The sequence below is a fragment of the Arachis hypogaea genome, chromosome 9 (assembly GCF_003086295.3).
Source record: "Arachis hypogaea cultivar Tifrunner chromosome 9, arahy.Tifrunner.gnm2.J5K5, whole genome shotgun sequence".
Lineage (NCBI taxonomy): Eukaryota > Viridiplantae > Streptophyta > Magnoliopsida > Fabales > Fabaceae > Arachis > Arachis hypogaea.
In genome coordinates, this window is record NC_092044.1 from 112,712,821 (window position 1) to 112,729,756 (window position 16,936).

General features: G+C 34.6%; 3 protein-coding genes across 3 annotated transcripts; all 3 read left to right on the top strand.

Annotated features, from left to right (window-relative positions):
- The first annotated feature begins 5,751 nt into the window (after positions 1-5,751).
- On the top strand, positions 5,752-7,747 carry LOC112709534 (uncharacterized). Its single transcript, XM_072202182.1, has 4 exons — positions 5,752-6,451; positions 6,609-6,716; positions 7,005-7,331; positions 7,422-7,747. Exons 1-4 carry the CDS (start codon positions 5,752-5,754, stop codon positions 7,745-7,747), a joined length of 1,461 nt encoding a protein of 486 aa, XP_072058283.1.
- A 6-nt stretch (positions 7,748-7,753) lies between these two features.
- On the top strand, positions 7,754-10,352 carry LOC140175230 (uncharacterized). Its single transcript, XM_072202183.1, has 4 exons — positions 7,754-8,984; positions 9,870-9,955; positions 10,027-10,191; positions 10,263-10,352. The coding sequence occupies exons 1-4, from the start codon at positions 7,754-7,756 to the stop codon at positions 10,350-10,352; spliced, it is 1,572 nt and encodes a 523-aa protein (XP_072058284.1).
- A 1,172-nt stretch (positions 10,353-11,524) lies between these two features.
- LOC112712004 (uncharacterized) lies at positions 11,525-15,948 on the top strand. Its single transcript, XM_025764770.3, has 13 exons — positions 11,525-11,831; positions 11,927-12,036; positions 12,137-12,247; positions 12,518-12,575; positions 13,041-13,130; positions 13,277-13,371; positions 13,568-13,621; positions 13,874-14,011; positions 14,242-14,299; positions 14,425-14,539; positions 14,746-14,815; positions 15,281-15,352; positions 15,446-15,948. Exons 1-13 carry the CDS (start codon positions 11,636-11,638, stop codon positions 15,560-15,562), a joined length of 1,284 nt encoding a protein of 427 aa, XP_025620555.1. The 5' UTR covers positions 11,525-11,635; the 3' UTR covers positions 15,563-15,948.
- Positions 15,949-16,936: the final 988 nt, after the last annotated feature.

Consider the following 16,936-nt stretch of genomic DNA (forward strand, 5'->3'; position numbering starts at 1 on the left):
CCCATGAGGAGGTGAGGATTCACATGATTCCTCCCAAAGACTGCCAGCAACACATCGGCAATCCTCCTGTCCACCGCAGACATACCCTTATAGGACACTTTGACAAAGGCGTTGGACCCTGCCCCGAAGCTCCAATAGGTCGGGATGAGGCGTGCCCCCTCTAATAACAACCAAAAGGGGTGACGACCTTTGACCGGGCGGACCTTGAAATATTTATCCTTAAATCCATGGTAGGAGTCCTCAAACAGACCAAAAATCCTCCGACCTTGGGCAGACCGGAAGGACATGAACCCCTTCTTATGTTTCCCTTCCTTCGAAGGGTTTGTAAGATTGAAAAAGAAAAGAAAAACATCTACAGACACCGGCAGCTCGAGATATTCACAAACCATCTCAAAATAGCGGATTGAAGCCCAGCTGTTCGGATGCAACTGTGACGGTGCCACGGAAATCCAACCTAGAAGCGCCATTTGGAAGGAGGAAAACGGAATACGGACTCCCACTTGAGTAAACATGGATTTGTAGAACCAAATCCAGTCGGCAACTCGGGGGCGTGGAAATTGAGCTCGTACAAATGCTCATGAGGAGCCGGGACGAAGACGTCGTAATTAGCCTCCTCGTCTGTCCCTCCGCATAAGTACTCATTCTGACGGAACTCGGTGAGCTCCTCCTCGCCCATTTGGTTGGGAGAGTCCTTTACATCGGAAACAACCCAGGCGTAGGGGTCATACGCCGCGGGAGAAGGTGAAACCCGGGAGGAGGTGCGAGCCATACCTACATGGGGGGACCATCCAGTCAGTCTAAGAGGTCGGGTGCTCGGAACGAATACAGAAGCTACCCCCACACTACTCCCTAAGGCTAAACACGATTAAAAACGTAAAGGATCCAAACAAAACCTACTCTGGAATGGTATCCCTCCCCTAACACGTCTGACCATCATCGAAAGGCCACATAACAACAAAAACCAAACAAGGCAGCAAAAATGGCAAGCAAATACAAACAACAAGCATGCAAGAACGAAGCAGGAAAGAGAAGGATTCAAGAACTACCTGAATTGGTTGTGAGAGCGAAGAAGGATGAAGGGAAGATGCACAAGGGCACTACAACGACGCTCTGAAATTTTGGGGGAGAGGATGGTAGGAAGGTAGAAGAAACAGGAGTATGCAGAAAGTATGAAAGAGGAAGAAACGAAACTGACTGTTTAAAAACTGCCTCCTAGGAAGCGCGAAAAACCTTGGGCATAATCGTCTTTGCAAACAGAATTTTTCACCCCATTATGAGCATTCAATGCTCAGCGCGAGGAACGAGGCGACGAAACGGTTGTTTGGGCAACCAGGGGACACGCGCATAGGGGGTATGTCCCTCCCACGAGCGGCCGACCTGACGAGGATAAACGAAACATGGAATAACACGCCATTGATAGCTCCCACGACTACCACTGGCGCGTGGGGGCACTGTTACGGCCTGGCCCAAGCCACTTGCGGGTCGACCTGACCCACTGATGACCCGACCCGAGCGGTCGGGCACATGCAGCTCACTATGCGACCCGGACACGCGTCCCTGACAGCTCTCCACTGCAGCTGTGAGGAAGCTTCGAGGAAGGTGGGCCTGTCCTTGTAGGGCCCACCCCTGACACGGTATAAATGGGGAAGGACCTGCCCTTCCCCTAGGGTACGTCACTTTTTTCTCCTATCATATTCCCCTCCTGCACACTAACTGACTAGAGCGTCAGAGTGTCTTTGCAGGTGGCACCCCCCTTTTTCCTTCTACGACGAGAGCTCGGCTACCCGGCAGATCCAAACCCAGCACGACCGCAATCAAAGCGTTACTACCCCCTCAAATAACCACCTGACCTGTCCGGCAACCGACAACCGAACAATTAATATATTTTTACATATTTAAAAATTAAGTTTTTTATTTTTTAAGTAAAAATTGATACCTCATAAATTAATCAATAAATAATCAGTATTGTAAGTTAATGGATATTTAAAATTTAACTTCAAAATAAGTATTAAAATTTGAAAATTTGTATTCGTAACTCATTGTTGCGGAAGAAGTACATTGTAGATAAGGGACTTAACAACGATAATGTATCACACTCCAATCACACAATCGAAGGTTGCAAGGTTAAGACGAAAGATAATTTTGGCAAGAAAACGAAAAAGACTTGATGATAATGAGTTTGCTTTCTTTTGTGCTTCTGGTAAGTGTTCTTCTAAAACTTCTTTAATTTCTATTTTTTATGGGAATTACAGTTTAAACTATTATCGTTGTTGAGAATATTAGCGAAGTAGTTTGTACTATACATAATTTTTTAAATATTTTAGTTTAGTGATTTGAAAACTATAAATAACTATTCATCTTTATAAAATTTTTTAAACTCATATTTAATAAGCTATAAATTACATAAAAACTATACAATCTTCAAATCTTCATATACTATTTAGGTTAATTAATTATTTAATATTATTTAAAATATACTCTATCATAATTTAAAATAATATACTATTTATCCTAAATTAATACATAAAACTCTATACTAATTGGGAAAATATAAAATTTGATGCTTTTGGGTATATCTATTTAACTCGATTTAAATAAATTGAAATTTTAAAATTATATTTAAATTTAGAGTTTTATTTGTTATTTAAATTGAATTGTATTTATTTTTAACTGATGACTGGTTATATTTTGAATAATATGATATGAATACTCATTGATTTAGTTTAATAATTTAAAAAATAATTCAATAAAACTAAACCAATACAAAAAAACTTTTAACTACGAAAGTATACTACTAAAATTATATAAAATCAAATACGAGATTAGTTAATCGAATAATTATTATTTGTATTTCATTTATTTTTTTGACTTAACAGTGTCGAAGAACAACAATAATACAAATTTTGACGTACATAAAAATGTGCATCATATTAATACAAGTCAAAAAACAGTGTGTCGAGAAATTGGTACCTCATCTAATATTCTCAGTTTACAATCCAGTGAGGATAAAGGTGACATTTTTTTCCACTGTAATTGACTCATATTTATCTAAATTTAATTTATATCGGTTTAATGACGAAAATTTTCTATATATTTCTCATTACTCATTCATAGGGAAGCAACTATCTATGCATGGTATACACTGTGCCTCGCATAGAATTTTTGGACAGGAAAATACTCCTCCTAATTATGTAAGACCTTCTACATTAGAGATAAGATCTAAATCTTTAACTCTACAGACGGATCCCTCATTGACAAGAACTCCACTATCCGTGTTAACAAATAGTACGTATAATTATTGATTGCCAAATGATTCATACACCAATATTTAACAAAAAGTATACTTCATCGAAAATGATTTATATAACATAGATTTATTACAATTCTAGCATACTCCAGTGTACAAGGACCCACCAATAATCTAATTGAAGTCGTTCCACAAAATCAACTTTCATCACACTCCGGTTCCCACCGATCGTGCCTAACAGAAAGGTAATTTAGAAAAGATAATCATCATTATTATATTCTTTTTTTCCTATAGTTTCTATGGTTTATTTGAATAAAATTGAACATTTTTGTAAAGAAGTTCTACTATGATTAGGGTGCAAAAAGGACAATCTTCCTCTGTTGTTGCTTCGGTGGCTATTAATTTGGCACAACTTTATGAAGATGTAAATTTATCGACTGTTAAGACGCATCCACCAAGCGCCGACACACACAGTGGCCAATGTGTTGACCCTTTTGTTGATGATGAAGGTAATTTCTCATTATATCAAGAATTTAAGTTTGTAGTTTGCAAGAGATATGAATTATTAGTAATACATCAAAGTGATTATGTTTGCATTTTTTATAATTTTTTTTACTGTAGTTTTGAATGGTTATGATGATTCAATGTTGGATGTGGATATGGAAGATAATTTTATACCGTCTTCAGAAACCTTAGATGGTATGTAAAAATTTTATTTGTATGTTTATTTGCATCTTTGTGTACATCATGGACTAAATTGTATCGGTATGACAACTGAGTAGCTAAAGAGAGTTCATTCGGTAGATGTCTGGGATATAGGAAATCCTATTTATCAATGTCAACACTGTAAAGCATGGATGTGGTCTGGAGAAAGGCTTGCTAAATCCAAACAGTCGCCCCAACCAAAGTTTTCATTATGTTATATGGAAGGAAAGATCGAGCTTCCTCTACTTTCTGTGCCTCCTGATGAGCTCATTCAGCTTCATACTGGAGGAGATCAAAGAAATATTCATTTTTAAAAAATATAAGGACATTTAATTCAATGTTTTGTTTTACATCAATGGCTGAAAAAAATTGACCGTGGGGTGAACAATGGGACTGCTCCTCCAATTTTTAAGCTTGGGGGTCAAAACTACCATAGCATTGGTAGCTTACTTCCTCCTGATAGTTTGCGACCAACATTTGCCCAGCTATATATCTATGACACAGAGAATGATATTGATAATCGAATAGGCACACTTCGGTAATTTTCATGCAACCAGTCAAATTTTTTAGTTATTTTTTATCTGTGAGAGAAAATAACATAAATTTTATTGTTTTTTTTCGCAGTTCCAATGAAGCTATAAATGAGCGGGATAGGAAAATTGTGGCAATATTAAGAAACATGCTAGACAGATATAATAGTTTGGCAAAGAGTTTTCGCTATGCAAGAGATAGGTATCAACAGGAAAATTGCACAAACATAAAGTTTAAGTTGATTAGTAAAAGGACTACAGATGGCAGGACATACAACTTGCCATCTGCATCTGAAGTGGCTGCATTGATTGTTGGCGATGTCGAACAACTTAGCAAGATAGAGATATTATTATAGAGAGTCAATCTAGAAAGCTCCAGCGGATTGATGTTTTTCATCCATCTTATTTAGCCTTGCAATATCCATTGTTGTTTCCGTATGGGGAGGATGGATTTCGTTTGGGTATTGCAACATCAGATTCTATCTCCGCTAGACCTACAAAGAAAACAAAACAATCACTTTGTGACAATTATTTACTTTTCGACTACAGAAAAGGACGGGTGAATCTTCGTTAATTCTGAGATCAAAGAGATTATTCTAACAGTTTCTGGTAGATGCCTACACAATGGTGGAATCAGAGAGGTTAAAATTCTTTAGGTGTAAACAACTACAGTTGAGGGTTGATAAATACAAATGTCTGCATGAAAGTCTTATAAACGGAAATGTAGATGCTGCAAGGCTTGGCAAAAGAATCATTCTTCCTAGTACTTTTACTGGTGGACCTAGGTATATGATGAATAATTGTAAATATGCATTTGCAATTTGCAGATATGCAGGATATCCTAGCTATTTTATCACCATGACCTGTAACCCTGAATGGGATGAGATAAGAAGAGAAGTGACTTCCATTGGATTGAAGGCAGAAGACCGTCCTGATATATTGTGTCGAATTTTCAAGATCAAGCTTGATGGTTTGATAGATGACCTCAAAGAGGGAAAAATCTTCGGCAAAATTTTGGGATGTAAGTCTGTGTTTATGCAACGCTTTATTAAAATCCTATGTTGTAATGCTTTGCTCATTTGTCTTTTTCAATTTTTAGACGTTTGCACTGTAGAGTTTCAAAAGAGAGAGCTTCCGCATGCACATATCCTTTTATTCATGAGTAACGAGTTCAAACCACAAACACCAGATGACATAGACAAACATATAACAGCTGAGATTCCTGATTAAAATGAAAGGCCAAATCTACATAGAGCTGTTCAAAATTACATGGTACATGGTCCATGTGGTCCGTACAACAAGAATTCATCTTGCATGAAGAATGGATCCTGTTCAAAGTTCTATCCTAAAGAGTTTAGACAGCGAACACTCATTGATGAGGCCGGATTTCCCAAAAATAGGCATACTGATAACGGTCGAACAGTGAAAAAAAGGGAATGTGTACTAGACAATAAGTTCATTGTTCCGTATAATCCAGAATTGTTGCTCAAGTTCGGGTGCCACATAAATGTGGAATACACATGCCAAACAAGTTCTATTAAGTATCTGTTTAAGCATGTACACAAGGGTAATGACCGCGTAACAGCTACTCTATACAATGCTGGTGATCCGTCAGAAGCCACACAAGTTGTTGACGAAATTAGGAATTACTACGATTGTAGGTATATTTCGGCATGTGAGGCAGTCTGGCGTCTATTTGGATACGAAATCCAAGAGAAAGAACCATTTGTGATTAGACTTCCATTCCATTTGGAGGATGAGCAACCTGTGGTTTATGGTGAAACTTCTAATGTGAATGATATCGTCGAAAGAACAATATCTCATAAGTCCATGTTTTTGGGATGGATGGCAGCGAACATGTCATATCCTTATGCCCGAAGTCTGACTTATGCTGAGTTTCCAACCAAGTTTGTTTGGAAGGACGATTCTTCAAGTGGTTTCCTAGAAAGAAAGGCTTCGCAATTAGAAGGTTGACTCATGTACCTGCAGGTAATGACGAGTTTACATTCAATTTTGATCTTACTTATTTAAGGATTTAAATTTAAAATCTTAACAGCCTGTACCCCATGTCCATTTTATTCAATTTATCTACACTAGAAAATAAATGTTCAAATAACTTTCAACAGTTATAATTTGTAGAGTTTCCAACCAAGTTTGTTTGGAAGGACGATTCTTCAAGTGGTTTCCTAGAAAGAAAGGCTTCGTAATTGGAAGGTTGACTCATGTACCTGCAGGTAATGACGAGTTTACATTCAATTTTGATCTTACTTATTTAAAGATTTAAATTTAAAATCTTAACAGCCTGTACCCCATGTCCATTTTATTCAATTTATCTACACTAGAAAATAAATGTTCAAATAACTTTCAACAGTTATAATTTGTAGATTATACGATTTTTTATTTTTCTATATTTTTTAGAAAAATTACTCTTATGCGGATGTGAAGCTACATAATAATTAAAATAGCGTAGCTTAATCCATTTAATAACTTAAAAGTGGAATTTTAACTAAGTTTTTTTGCAGCAAATACCGAAGAATATTACCAACGACTTCTCTTGAATACTCAAAGAGGATGTATGAGTTTTCAAGATATAAGAATAGTAGGAGGAACAATTTATGCTACGTATAGAGATGCATGCTTTGCCCTTGGACTCTTGCAAGATGACAAAGAATTCATTGATGCAATTAAGGAAGCAAGCTCATGGGCCTCAGGATCATATGTTAGGAGGTTATTTGTCATTCTATTAACATCCAACAATATCTCAAGACCAGAACATGTTTGGGATAGATGTTGGCATGAACTCTCAGATGATATTTTGTATCGACAGAGAGCCGTGATGAACATGAGCAGTGAGTTTCTATTAATTACAATGATAAAAGTTCTTCCTTATTGATTATTTTTAGTTTGATTGAATTTTTATGGTATCGTATAATATGTAGAGTTAACAATGTCAGATGATGAGATTAAGCAGTTGTGCTTAATGGATATAGACAAGATCTTATATTCCTATGGTAAAACCTTGAAAGACTATCCTCCTATGCCTTTAGCAACTGAAGTTGATAATTCTTTGTTAACCGAAAGGGTTATAAGGGAAGAGCTAAACTTTAACAGGGATGATTTAAAGAAAAATGCCACAGACATGTTAGCCATCGCAACACCTGAGCAGAGATATGCATTCGATAAAATTGTTACAGCTGTGTATTGTGATGAATGGGGTTTTTTCTTTGTGTATGGTCATGGAGGTACTGGAAAAATATTTCTCTAGAACCTTATGTCTGCTGAGATTCGCTCAAGGGGTGATATAGTGTTAAACGTTGCTTCGAGTGGTATTGCATCTTTACTTCTTCCCAATGGAAGAACGGCACACTCAAGGTTCAAAATACCGCTGAATATAACTGAGGATTCTGTATGTAACATCAAACCTGGTTCCCCTCAAGCAATGTTACTGTTGAAAGCCAAACTTATAATTTGGGATGAGGCCCCAATGGTTAGTAGGTACTGCTATGAAACGCTTGATAAATGCTTGGGTGACATCATGAGGTATTCTCCAACATATAGCAAAGATTTGCCATTTGGAGGAAAAGTGGTTGTACTAGGTGGAGACTTTAGACAAATTCTTCCTATCATTCCACGAGGATCGAGACAAGATATCGTTCATTCAACCGTGAATTCGTCTTACCTTTGGAAGTTTTGTCAGGTGCTCAAACTAACAAAAAACATGAGACTCTCTATAGGAACGACTGCTTCAGATCAAGATGAGATAGAGCAATTTGGTGAGTGGTTATTGAAAGTTAGTGATGGTCTCATAGGTGACAATATGGATGGTGAATCTGAGATATGTCTTCCAGGAGATATTATTATTCCTTCTTCGGACCAGGCATTTGATGAGTTAGTTCATTTTTCTTATCCAAATATTCTGGAAAACATGTCCTCAAAGGATTTTTTCAAAGCAAGAACTATATTGGCTCCCACACTAGACATCGTTGAAGAGGTCAACAACCATCTGATGGCTATCATTCCTGGAGGAAAAAAATTATATCTTAGTTCGGATTCCATATGTATGGATGAAGGGAATATGGAGAGTCAACTAGATCTCTATGATCCTGAATTACTGAATAGCATAAATTGCTCTAGTTTGCCTCCACATAAATCAATACTCAAGGTTGGTGTTCCGGTGATGTTACTAAGGAATATTGACCAATCCAGTGGTCTTTGTAATGGTACAAGGCTACAAGTTAGGAAGCTTGGAAATCATGTCATAGAATGTGAAGTCTTAACGGGTAACATTGTTGGTCATATTGCTTTGATTCCAAGAATGAATATGGTACCAACAAATGAAATCGTCCCAGTTAGATTCCAACGAAGACAGTTTCCCATAATAGTATCGTTTGCCATGACAATTAATAAGTTTCAGGGACAAACTTTATCTCATGTTGGATTGTACTTGCCTAGACCAGTTTTTACACATGGCCAACTATATGTGGCACTTTCAAGAGTTAAGAGTAAGAGAGGCTTAAAAGTTTTACTTATGAATCACGTAGAAATATCTACAAATTCAACTATCAATGTTGTTTATAGAAAAGTCTTTGAAAAAATAGTATTCTAATGTAAATATTTTAATTTTATTTTAAATTCTATATCAGTGTATAATTATTTTACTTTAAAATATATAAAATAATTATTACTTCCTTTTTAAGTTAAACTTTAATTTTGATAATAATTTTATAAATTTCTTAAAATAATAATTATTATTTTGTATTTTTGTTTTAAATATCGAAGCATATAAATTTTTTTCTTACTTTTATTAAATTTTTCGTGCTGAACACGGGTTTTTACACTAGTTATTCTTTTAAATTTGAATAATCGATAGAAACTATAATAAAAAATAATTAAAATTTGGTTAATTAACAAATAATATAATACTTTTAATAAGGTGGTTAGTCAAAGGTTCCAAGAGACTTGTGAGTTATGGTATGTGACTATGTGTCACGTGGTAATTGCATGCACTATGTTAAGCCATTGCAATATACAGTCATCACTTTCTTCTCATTTATTCTGTGAACTTGCGCAGGGAGAAAGATATCGATATACATGTACCATCTCAATTTATTGAACTACTTAACATGTGCATGTGAAAGATTTTGGTGGATGATGTTAATTACTTTTCTGCTGAATCTTTATTGACTACTATGTACTTATGTAGACAGATTTTAACTTTACTTTGATGATTTGATTGATGTTGAAGTCAACCAGAATTATTTAACTTAACTGATCAAATAGAATTAACAGAGCAAAGAGTAGGCCATACTTCATTCATATTTATATTCTTGTTTAATCTGTAATATTAATCTTTAATGACAATAATAATTATATATTATGTGTTGCAGCCTTGAATGGTGGTCATTTGAGTTGCTTATCTTGCTCTCTGGCCTTTTACCAGATCCAGAACTTGAAACATCAGTTCTTCAGTTTGGTAAGTTGTGTAACTTAGCATTACTTTTCTTGTTAGAAATCTAAGTCTGATGTTTGGTTTTTCTTGTGCAGTCTCAAAGAGGGGCATTCTACCTACGTGAGATTCCACTTGCTGCAACATTGGCATTTTGGGTCAAATTAAGAGGTAGAGGACTTTGGATTGGTATACATATTGGAGCTTTTGTGCAGACTCTCCTTCTTTCAATCATAACCAGTTGCATTGATTGGGAACAAAAGGTACTCTAATCTTTGTTTTTCTTCTTCTCTTTTGGGCTTAAGGTGAAATAATTCATTGATTTTTAATGCAGGTCATCAATGCAAGAAAGAGGCAATTTGAAAGGCACTCGTCCGAGGATAATGGATTGATCAGAGAAGACAATGACGAAAACTCAATTTGAAGATGGCATAGGATAGATTCATATTTCTTTAGAGGAAGTTGTTGGGTTCTGTTATTCCAAATGAGTATCACAGTTGCTTCATTTTCACCAATGAGAAACAATATTTGACTAATGCTACATTTTAATAAAGAGTAAAAATTGTTTTTTTTTTTTTAAATAGAAATAATAGTTTAACTAATAAGTAAACTTTTTTGAATGTTTTAGTTTACAAAATGTAAAATAAATATATAAAAAATTTAATTTTTTTATATTTTCTATAAAAAAATTCATTCTTAATCTCAACATGAAAAAAATTACAATAATAGATAATATATAACACATGAGTCCAGTTAGGGAGACAATAGCTTATTTGTACAATGTGTACAATGGGCTATATAAGTTACAAAATGAACATTACTCGTAATATTGAGAATAACTATCCGCCTACTAAGGATAATAAACATCTCATGTCATAAAACCACTCATCTCAAAAATTTAAACTGATTTTGGAATTCACCAAGAATCAAATTTTTGACTTCTTAAATCTAGAACTCTAATACTGTCATGCTATCACTTATCCCAAACACTTACACTGATGTGAGAAGGCTTTCCATACTTTCCCATAACACATATACTTTTTACAAATTTAGTGAGGATTGTTTTTTTATCCAATTTTATTTCTTATAAAAAAATAATAATAAAAAACAATTCTTATATTAGATAAAAAGGAAAAAAGAATTCCGCAGCTAGGATTCTAACCTGGAAATCCAGGTCTGGAGTTTTCCAAAGTGCTACTGCGGATATTGTACTAATTTGTAATATGCTTTGCTTGTAAAAGGTTATATTCCTTAAATGAAAACCAATATGCTCCACACCTTTTGAAATTTTGACGAATGACGATGATATACGAAATAGTGTCCATTTGAATTTGTTTCGTTTAAGAAAGAAATGTTTTTTTTTAATTTAAAAAGTATATTTTTATAATTATAAAGTGTTGAATAAAGTTTTAAAAGGATATTTTTTTTTAAATAAGTAATATCTTGTTTTCTAAAATATAAAATTTTAAGAATATTTTATTAAATTTTCTTATAAAAATATAAAACTGTTTTTTGTAGTAAAAAATTAAAAGATATTTTAAGAAAATCAAACAAAACTCACTCATAATCTAATTCCCTCAATTTAACTTATAAATTGCGTTCGGGATGTATCTAGTGGGGGCCACAGGTTCCTTTTGCATCTTTGCGTTATGTTATGTATGATGTTGGTCGCAAAATTCGGATGAGCGAGTGAGTTGACTCAGAGAAATGAGCAGCAGCAAGAAGATGAACCCTCCAGACGGAGAAGAAGAAGAAGAAGAACCACTATCCAAAGCTGCAAGAGCTGTTGAAGATCTTTACCACCTCCGAGACACTTATTTCCCGCTTGACCCTAACGACAGAACCTCCAAGCTCCACCACCATTCCGATCTCGCCCTCTCCCTCCTCGATTCCATTCCCCCAGGTCTTTCCTCTTTACCCTCTTCTAATACTAGTAACAATTATTATATTATTATTCAGTTGATTCATTTCAATTAATTTCTTGTAATTTTTTTCCAGAACAAAGAAAATCGTCTCTGCAGCGTGCAACATTTGAGTATCTTAGAGGCAAGATATTGGATGTGTTTCCTGACTATAGGAAAGAAGCTGAGGATCATCTCTCTAAAGCTGTAAGTACAAACGCACTATTGTTAGGGATTCAGTCATTATAGTGATGTGAATGTGAATGTTTGTGTGGTTGATTCAACAATTGAATCTTCGTTGCACCAGGTTAAGTTAAACCCATCTCTTGCAGATGCTTGGCTATGTTTAGGTAACTGCATTTGGAAGAAAGGGGATTTATCTGCTGCAAAGAACTGCCTTAGTCTTGCATTAAACAAGGTGATTTGCTACTTGCTTTACACGAGTCATGCTGCAGTAAACTAATAGTTTTGAAACTTGCCATTAGTTGTAGAGCCAAGGGTCAGTTTGTTTCTTATAAGAATGGAAACTGTTTTATGAACTGGGAACTTTGAATTTGAATATGCTGTTTTTCCAAGAATAAACCTTTACCTAGAGGCTGTGACCTTTCTTTACTCAGTTTCAGTTTCTCTCTGAATTGGAAGATATTATGTTTAGTGAGATGATGATAGATGCTGTTTGTTTAAGCAGGGTCCTGACAAAAATATTCTTTGTCAATTATCAATGCTTAAAAGAAGAATGTCTCAAGGTAAGGGATTTTTTTGTACTTTCTTATTGCTTGAGGTTACCTATTGTTTTATAGTTGTTCCTGATTTCTGTAGTCATTTTAACTTGGTTTGAGTGTTTGACATACCTGAAGGAGCCTCACTTTTACACTCTTGCTCTTTCTGTTTTATACCAATTGCTCAGATGGGTGGTGTTCAAGAGTGCCTAATTTTAGTGCGTGCATTATATGTAGTAGTGATAAAATCATTTCAGAAATGTACTTGATGTCCTTTTTGGAATTTAGAAGTGAACTACAGTCCACGGGGTGAGGGATGATAGCGGAAAAGTGGTATAGAACTGCAGTTATGGTAGTCAGGAAGATAGAGTTATTTCAAATAGGCATAGCATGACAACTGTTTGTTTCTTTTGTTTTTCTTTTCTTTATTCTTGAGAATACCAAAATGTTCCTAATAGTGGAGGTGCATTACTGTGCTTGCTATGAACCCAGGTGCAGAGAATCAAGCTGAACTTGTTGAGGAAAGCATTCAACATGCCAAGCAAGCAATCACTTTGGATGTCAAGGATGGGAACTCTTGGTGTATGTTTTTAAATAAATTACTACTGCAATATATTCAACAAATAGATGTTGCTTTGCTATTCAATAATACTTTGTATATGATCAACTTCAATTATGATGATTGTTTTTTATCTGTTAGTGATTAGCCCCTCCATTGATTTTGGCAGATAATCTTGGAAATGCATGCCTTACAAGCTTTTTTGTCACTGGAGCTTGGGATCATAGCAAACTTTTACATTCCTTAAAAGCATATCAAAATGCCGTGAGTATGAAGAGGAAGGATTTATAATTTAGCTTTAATAATGTGCATGTGAAAGAATTATATTTTTATTTTTGTTACTTTTGTTTTATTATATACACATCTCTTTTTATCTTAAAAAAAAAGTTATACACATCTCTACATGGAGGCTAATTTTTGTATCTGGTGGAAGACCTAACATTTGGTTAATATGTACCAGGAGAAAGATGAAAGAATGAAGTCCAATCCAGATTTATATTTTAACAGTGCTACCGTAAGTTGCATCTTCATCCTATAATTGTTTCTCTTAATGCTCAAGTCTCCATTTAATATGAGGTTGGAGTGCAAATTTAAGCCTTCTTTTCCCCTGTATTTTTTTATGTATATGTCTCAGTCTATTAGTTCCCAACTTCCCTGAAACTAGAGAACAGAGTAATGTTCCATTCTAAAAAATCATAATGGGTCATGCTAATATTTATTACACATAAATATAAATTTGCCTGCTAGTCTAAATAGTTTGTTACAGGTTAACAGATATCTAGAGAACTACGATAGGGCTCTTAGCGGATTTGAGGCTGCTGCTCTAAAGGATCCAGGACTCAATGCTTCAGAGGAGGTTCAGAAGATTGTCAATTTACTTGACAAGGTGGACAATCTTTTGAGGGTAATGATATTGTCCTGTGGCTCTGTAGTAGTAACTTAAACCTACTATTTAGTTGAAGGATTTTTCTTAGCTTAGTGTTTGACCATAGAGGATACTTTTCATTTCTGATTTTGATATTTCAATTGATATTAAAGTCAATCTTGACCCCAAATTGACTTGTAATAAAACATCATTTGATAAAAACAGCAGTTGATTTATATGATAATTTTAATTATAGTTATTATGTACAGGGAAATTTACGAGCTAAGAGAGTGGCTTCTTTGGCATCATCATTGGCTGCTGTTAATTGTGAGAGCCTTTCATACCTATACCTCAATACATAACTCACTGAAAATTTCGTTGAGCATTTGCCTTTGAAGTTTTGTTATGTTTACTAATAACTGACTAGATTTGTGTCTACCTTCTGCTGCAAGTGAACTCATCACAGAAGAGAGTTACCATAGACCTCATGTCAGAGGGTCTAAATAGAAACGTAGCAGTAGATGGGAAGGTGCTTTTCTTTCTTAGGAGTGAGTGTGTTGCTCCCCTGTAAGTCCTCTGTTACTTAAAAGTATTTTTCACTGCAATCACTCCCTTGCTATGGTGACTCATTATATTAATAATAACTTCCATTTGTGTTACTAGAAAATGTTACTGGTTTTACTGTCTTTTGTTGCGCATTAATTTATCATAAAGCATTGTTGCAATGTATAAGAAGATTTGGCTGAGATAATCCTATTCATGCCATTTTGCAGATACTATTTGCTTTGTGATTCGAATCAAATTTGCTTTGTTCTCACAGTTTATGGTTTACGGAATGATGTGGTAAGAACTGCTGCCAAAGTTTTATGTCATCCTCTTCTCTTATTGTCTCTAATCATTTTCCTCAAACGTTAAATTTCATTTTTCTTTCCTTGATAAAAGTCAAGCTGACAAACCAATTGCATGGTTCCATATTTTCCATCTGGAGTACTATTTCTTCTTGTAATTTATAGAAAGTAAATAGAAAAATATGGACCTTCACGCAATTAAATATGGCCATAAAATTGTCATGTATAGTGATTATTGACAACTATACACAGTTAGACACATTAAGGATAAAAGTAGTGCTGAATAAGAGTTTTGGTCTTGCTGATCTTCTTGGTATAGTACATAAATGTGTACTTTGCTCATCTTTTTTCTCCATTCGAAACGTGCACGCATGTTTGCTGGATAAATTTTGGTCAAGTCAGTTATTTTTCTCATTTGCAATTGAACAACTATTATGGAGTTAATTGATCTGTTATCCAGATTAAAGAAGGAGATCAGCTGACACTGCTTGACCCATTCTTCCGTGATGTGGACGTGTCCTGGAAGGAAAAGGTAACTTTTAAATTTTTGGTTTTCATATCTTGATTTGATGCAATGATAATTTCTGATAGTTTTCCTTGTATTCTCATGCTTGTCTAACCATAGCATTACCAGTTCAAATCTATACGCCTGGATTTCTATGAACAAATGCTTGTAAATGGAAAAGCTCTGACTCCTCAACATGCTGTCCGTACATCAATATATGCGCAACATAAACCCTGAACTGAATAGACCAGCGCTGCATAGAGATGATGACGTTTGAATTGCTTCTGCTGCTTTGGCGGGTTTTGGATTTTGTATTCATTTAGTAAATAGATTAGTGGATACATGTATACAGGTGAATTCTTACCCAAGTCATGGGTTGATTTGAAAATAGAAAAAGGTTACTCTGAGAGGAACAAGATAGTTTTTGGATTTGATGGGTCATCGAGTTTTGTATTTGTTAAATGTGCCAGTTTTAAGATTATCTTATATTTTTGGTGCTTCAAGACTCGAGGTCATTGATTATCTTGTTACATGTAAAAAATAATATAATCTTGCAGATGCTTTGTTTTGTATTCCTGGTTTTGCAAAATAGAGGAGGGAAATGGATAAAAGTTCATTGAAAAGCACCTAACCTGCATTTGTTTCTGAGAACAGGACAGGACAAGACACTAATGGATAGAGATATAAAATTTTGTGTTCTTGTATTTTGTTTGGTGATAAACTAGAATAAATTATAAAAATATAATTTATTTTTATTTTTTTTTCATTCAAAAAATTTGAGATGAAAAATATAATAATAAAAATATATAATTATAAAAAATTAACAAAAATAATTGAAAAATTAATAAAAAATAAGTTGTGTTCTTTGTTAGTGTCCATATGTCTTTCCTGTCAAGATGAACACAAAATACACTAATTCAGTGTCTTTGGATACATTGTCTTTGTCTCATTTGCCAAATGACCATGTTGATGGTTAAAATTGACCTCAATACTATCATTCATTCATTTGATTTCCCGTGACAATTATAAATGATAAATTCATTTACAAAGTTTCTGATGCCTAGCTTTTGTCAAGGAAGGGGAAAGTCAATGAAGAAAATTCTAGAGAGCAATGGATACTTCACCATTGAGCAAATGGAAGGACTGATTCAGAGCCACTTGGGAGTTGGAATAATTGATGAGCTGTATGATCGTTTCACTAAGAAAGTGAAGTAGTTTCCTGATGTAATGGATATGCAAAAGCAAAAGATAGTAGCACTCTTTGTTCTTCTTAGGCGAAAGCTGCATGATCAAATAGGACATGTACTTCTCAAACTTGTGTCAAAAACTAATCATCGCAAATCTGAACTCCATTTATAAGTTTATCGTTGTGAGCCCGCCATCTTGTTTTTTCTTTAAGCTCAAAACAAAAACTATCTAAATTCATAAATCCAACTACCCAACTCAGAACAAATAATCCTATCCATAAATACAACTAACTCCTTTCCATCTTTCTTCTCGCTCTTAATCTTATTCACAAGTTTAACTTGAAATGTTTGTATTTTATTTAAGTTATAATTTAAATAATGTTTGATTGATTAAAAATTTAGATAATATTTAATTAGATATTTT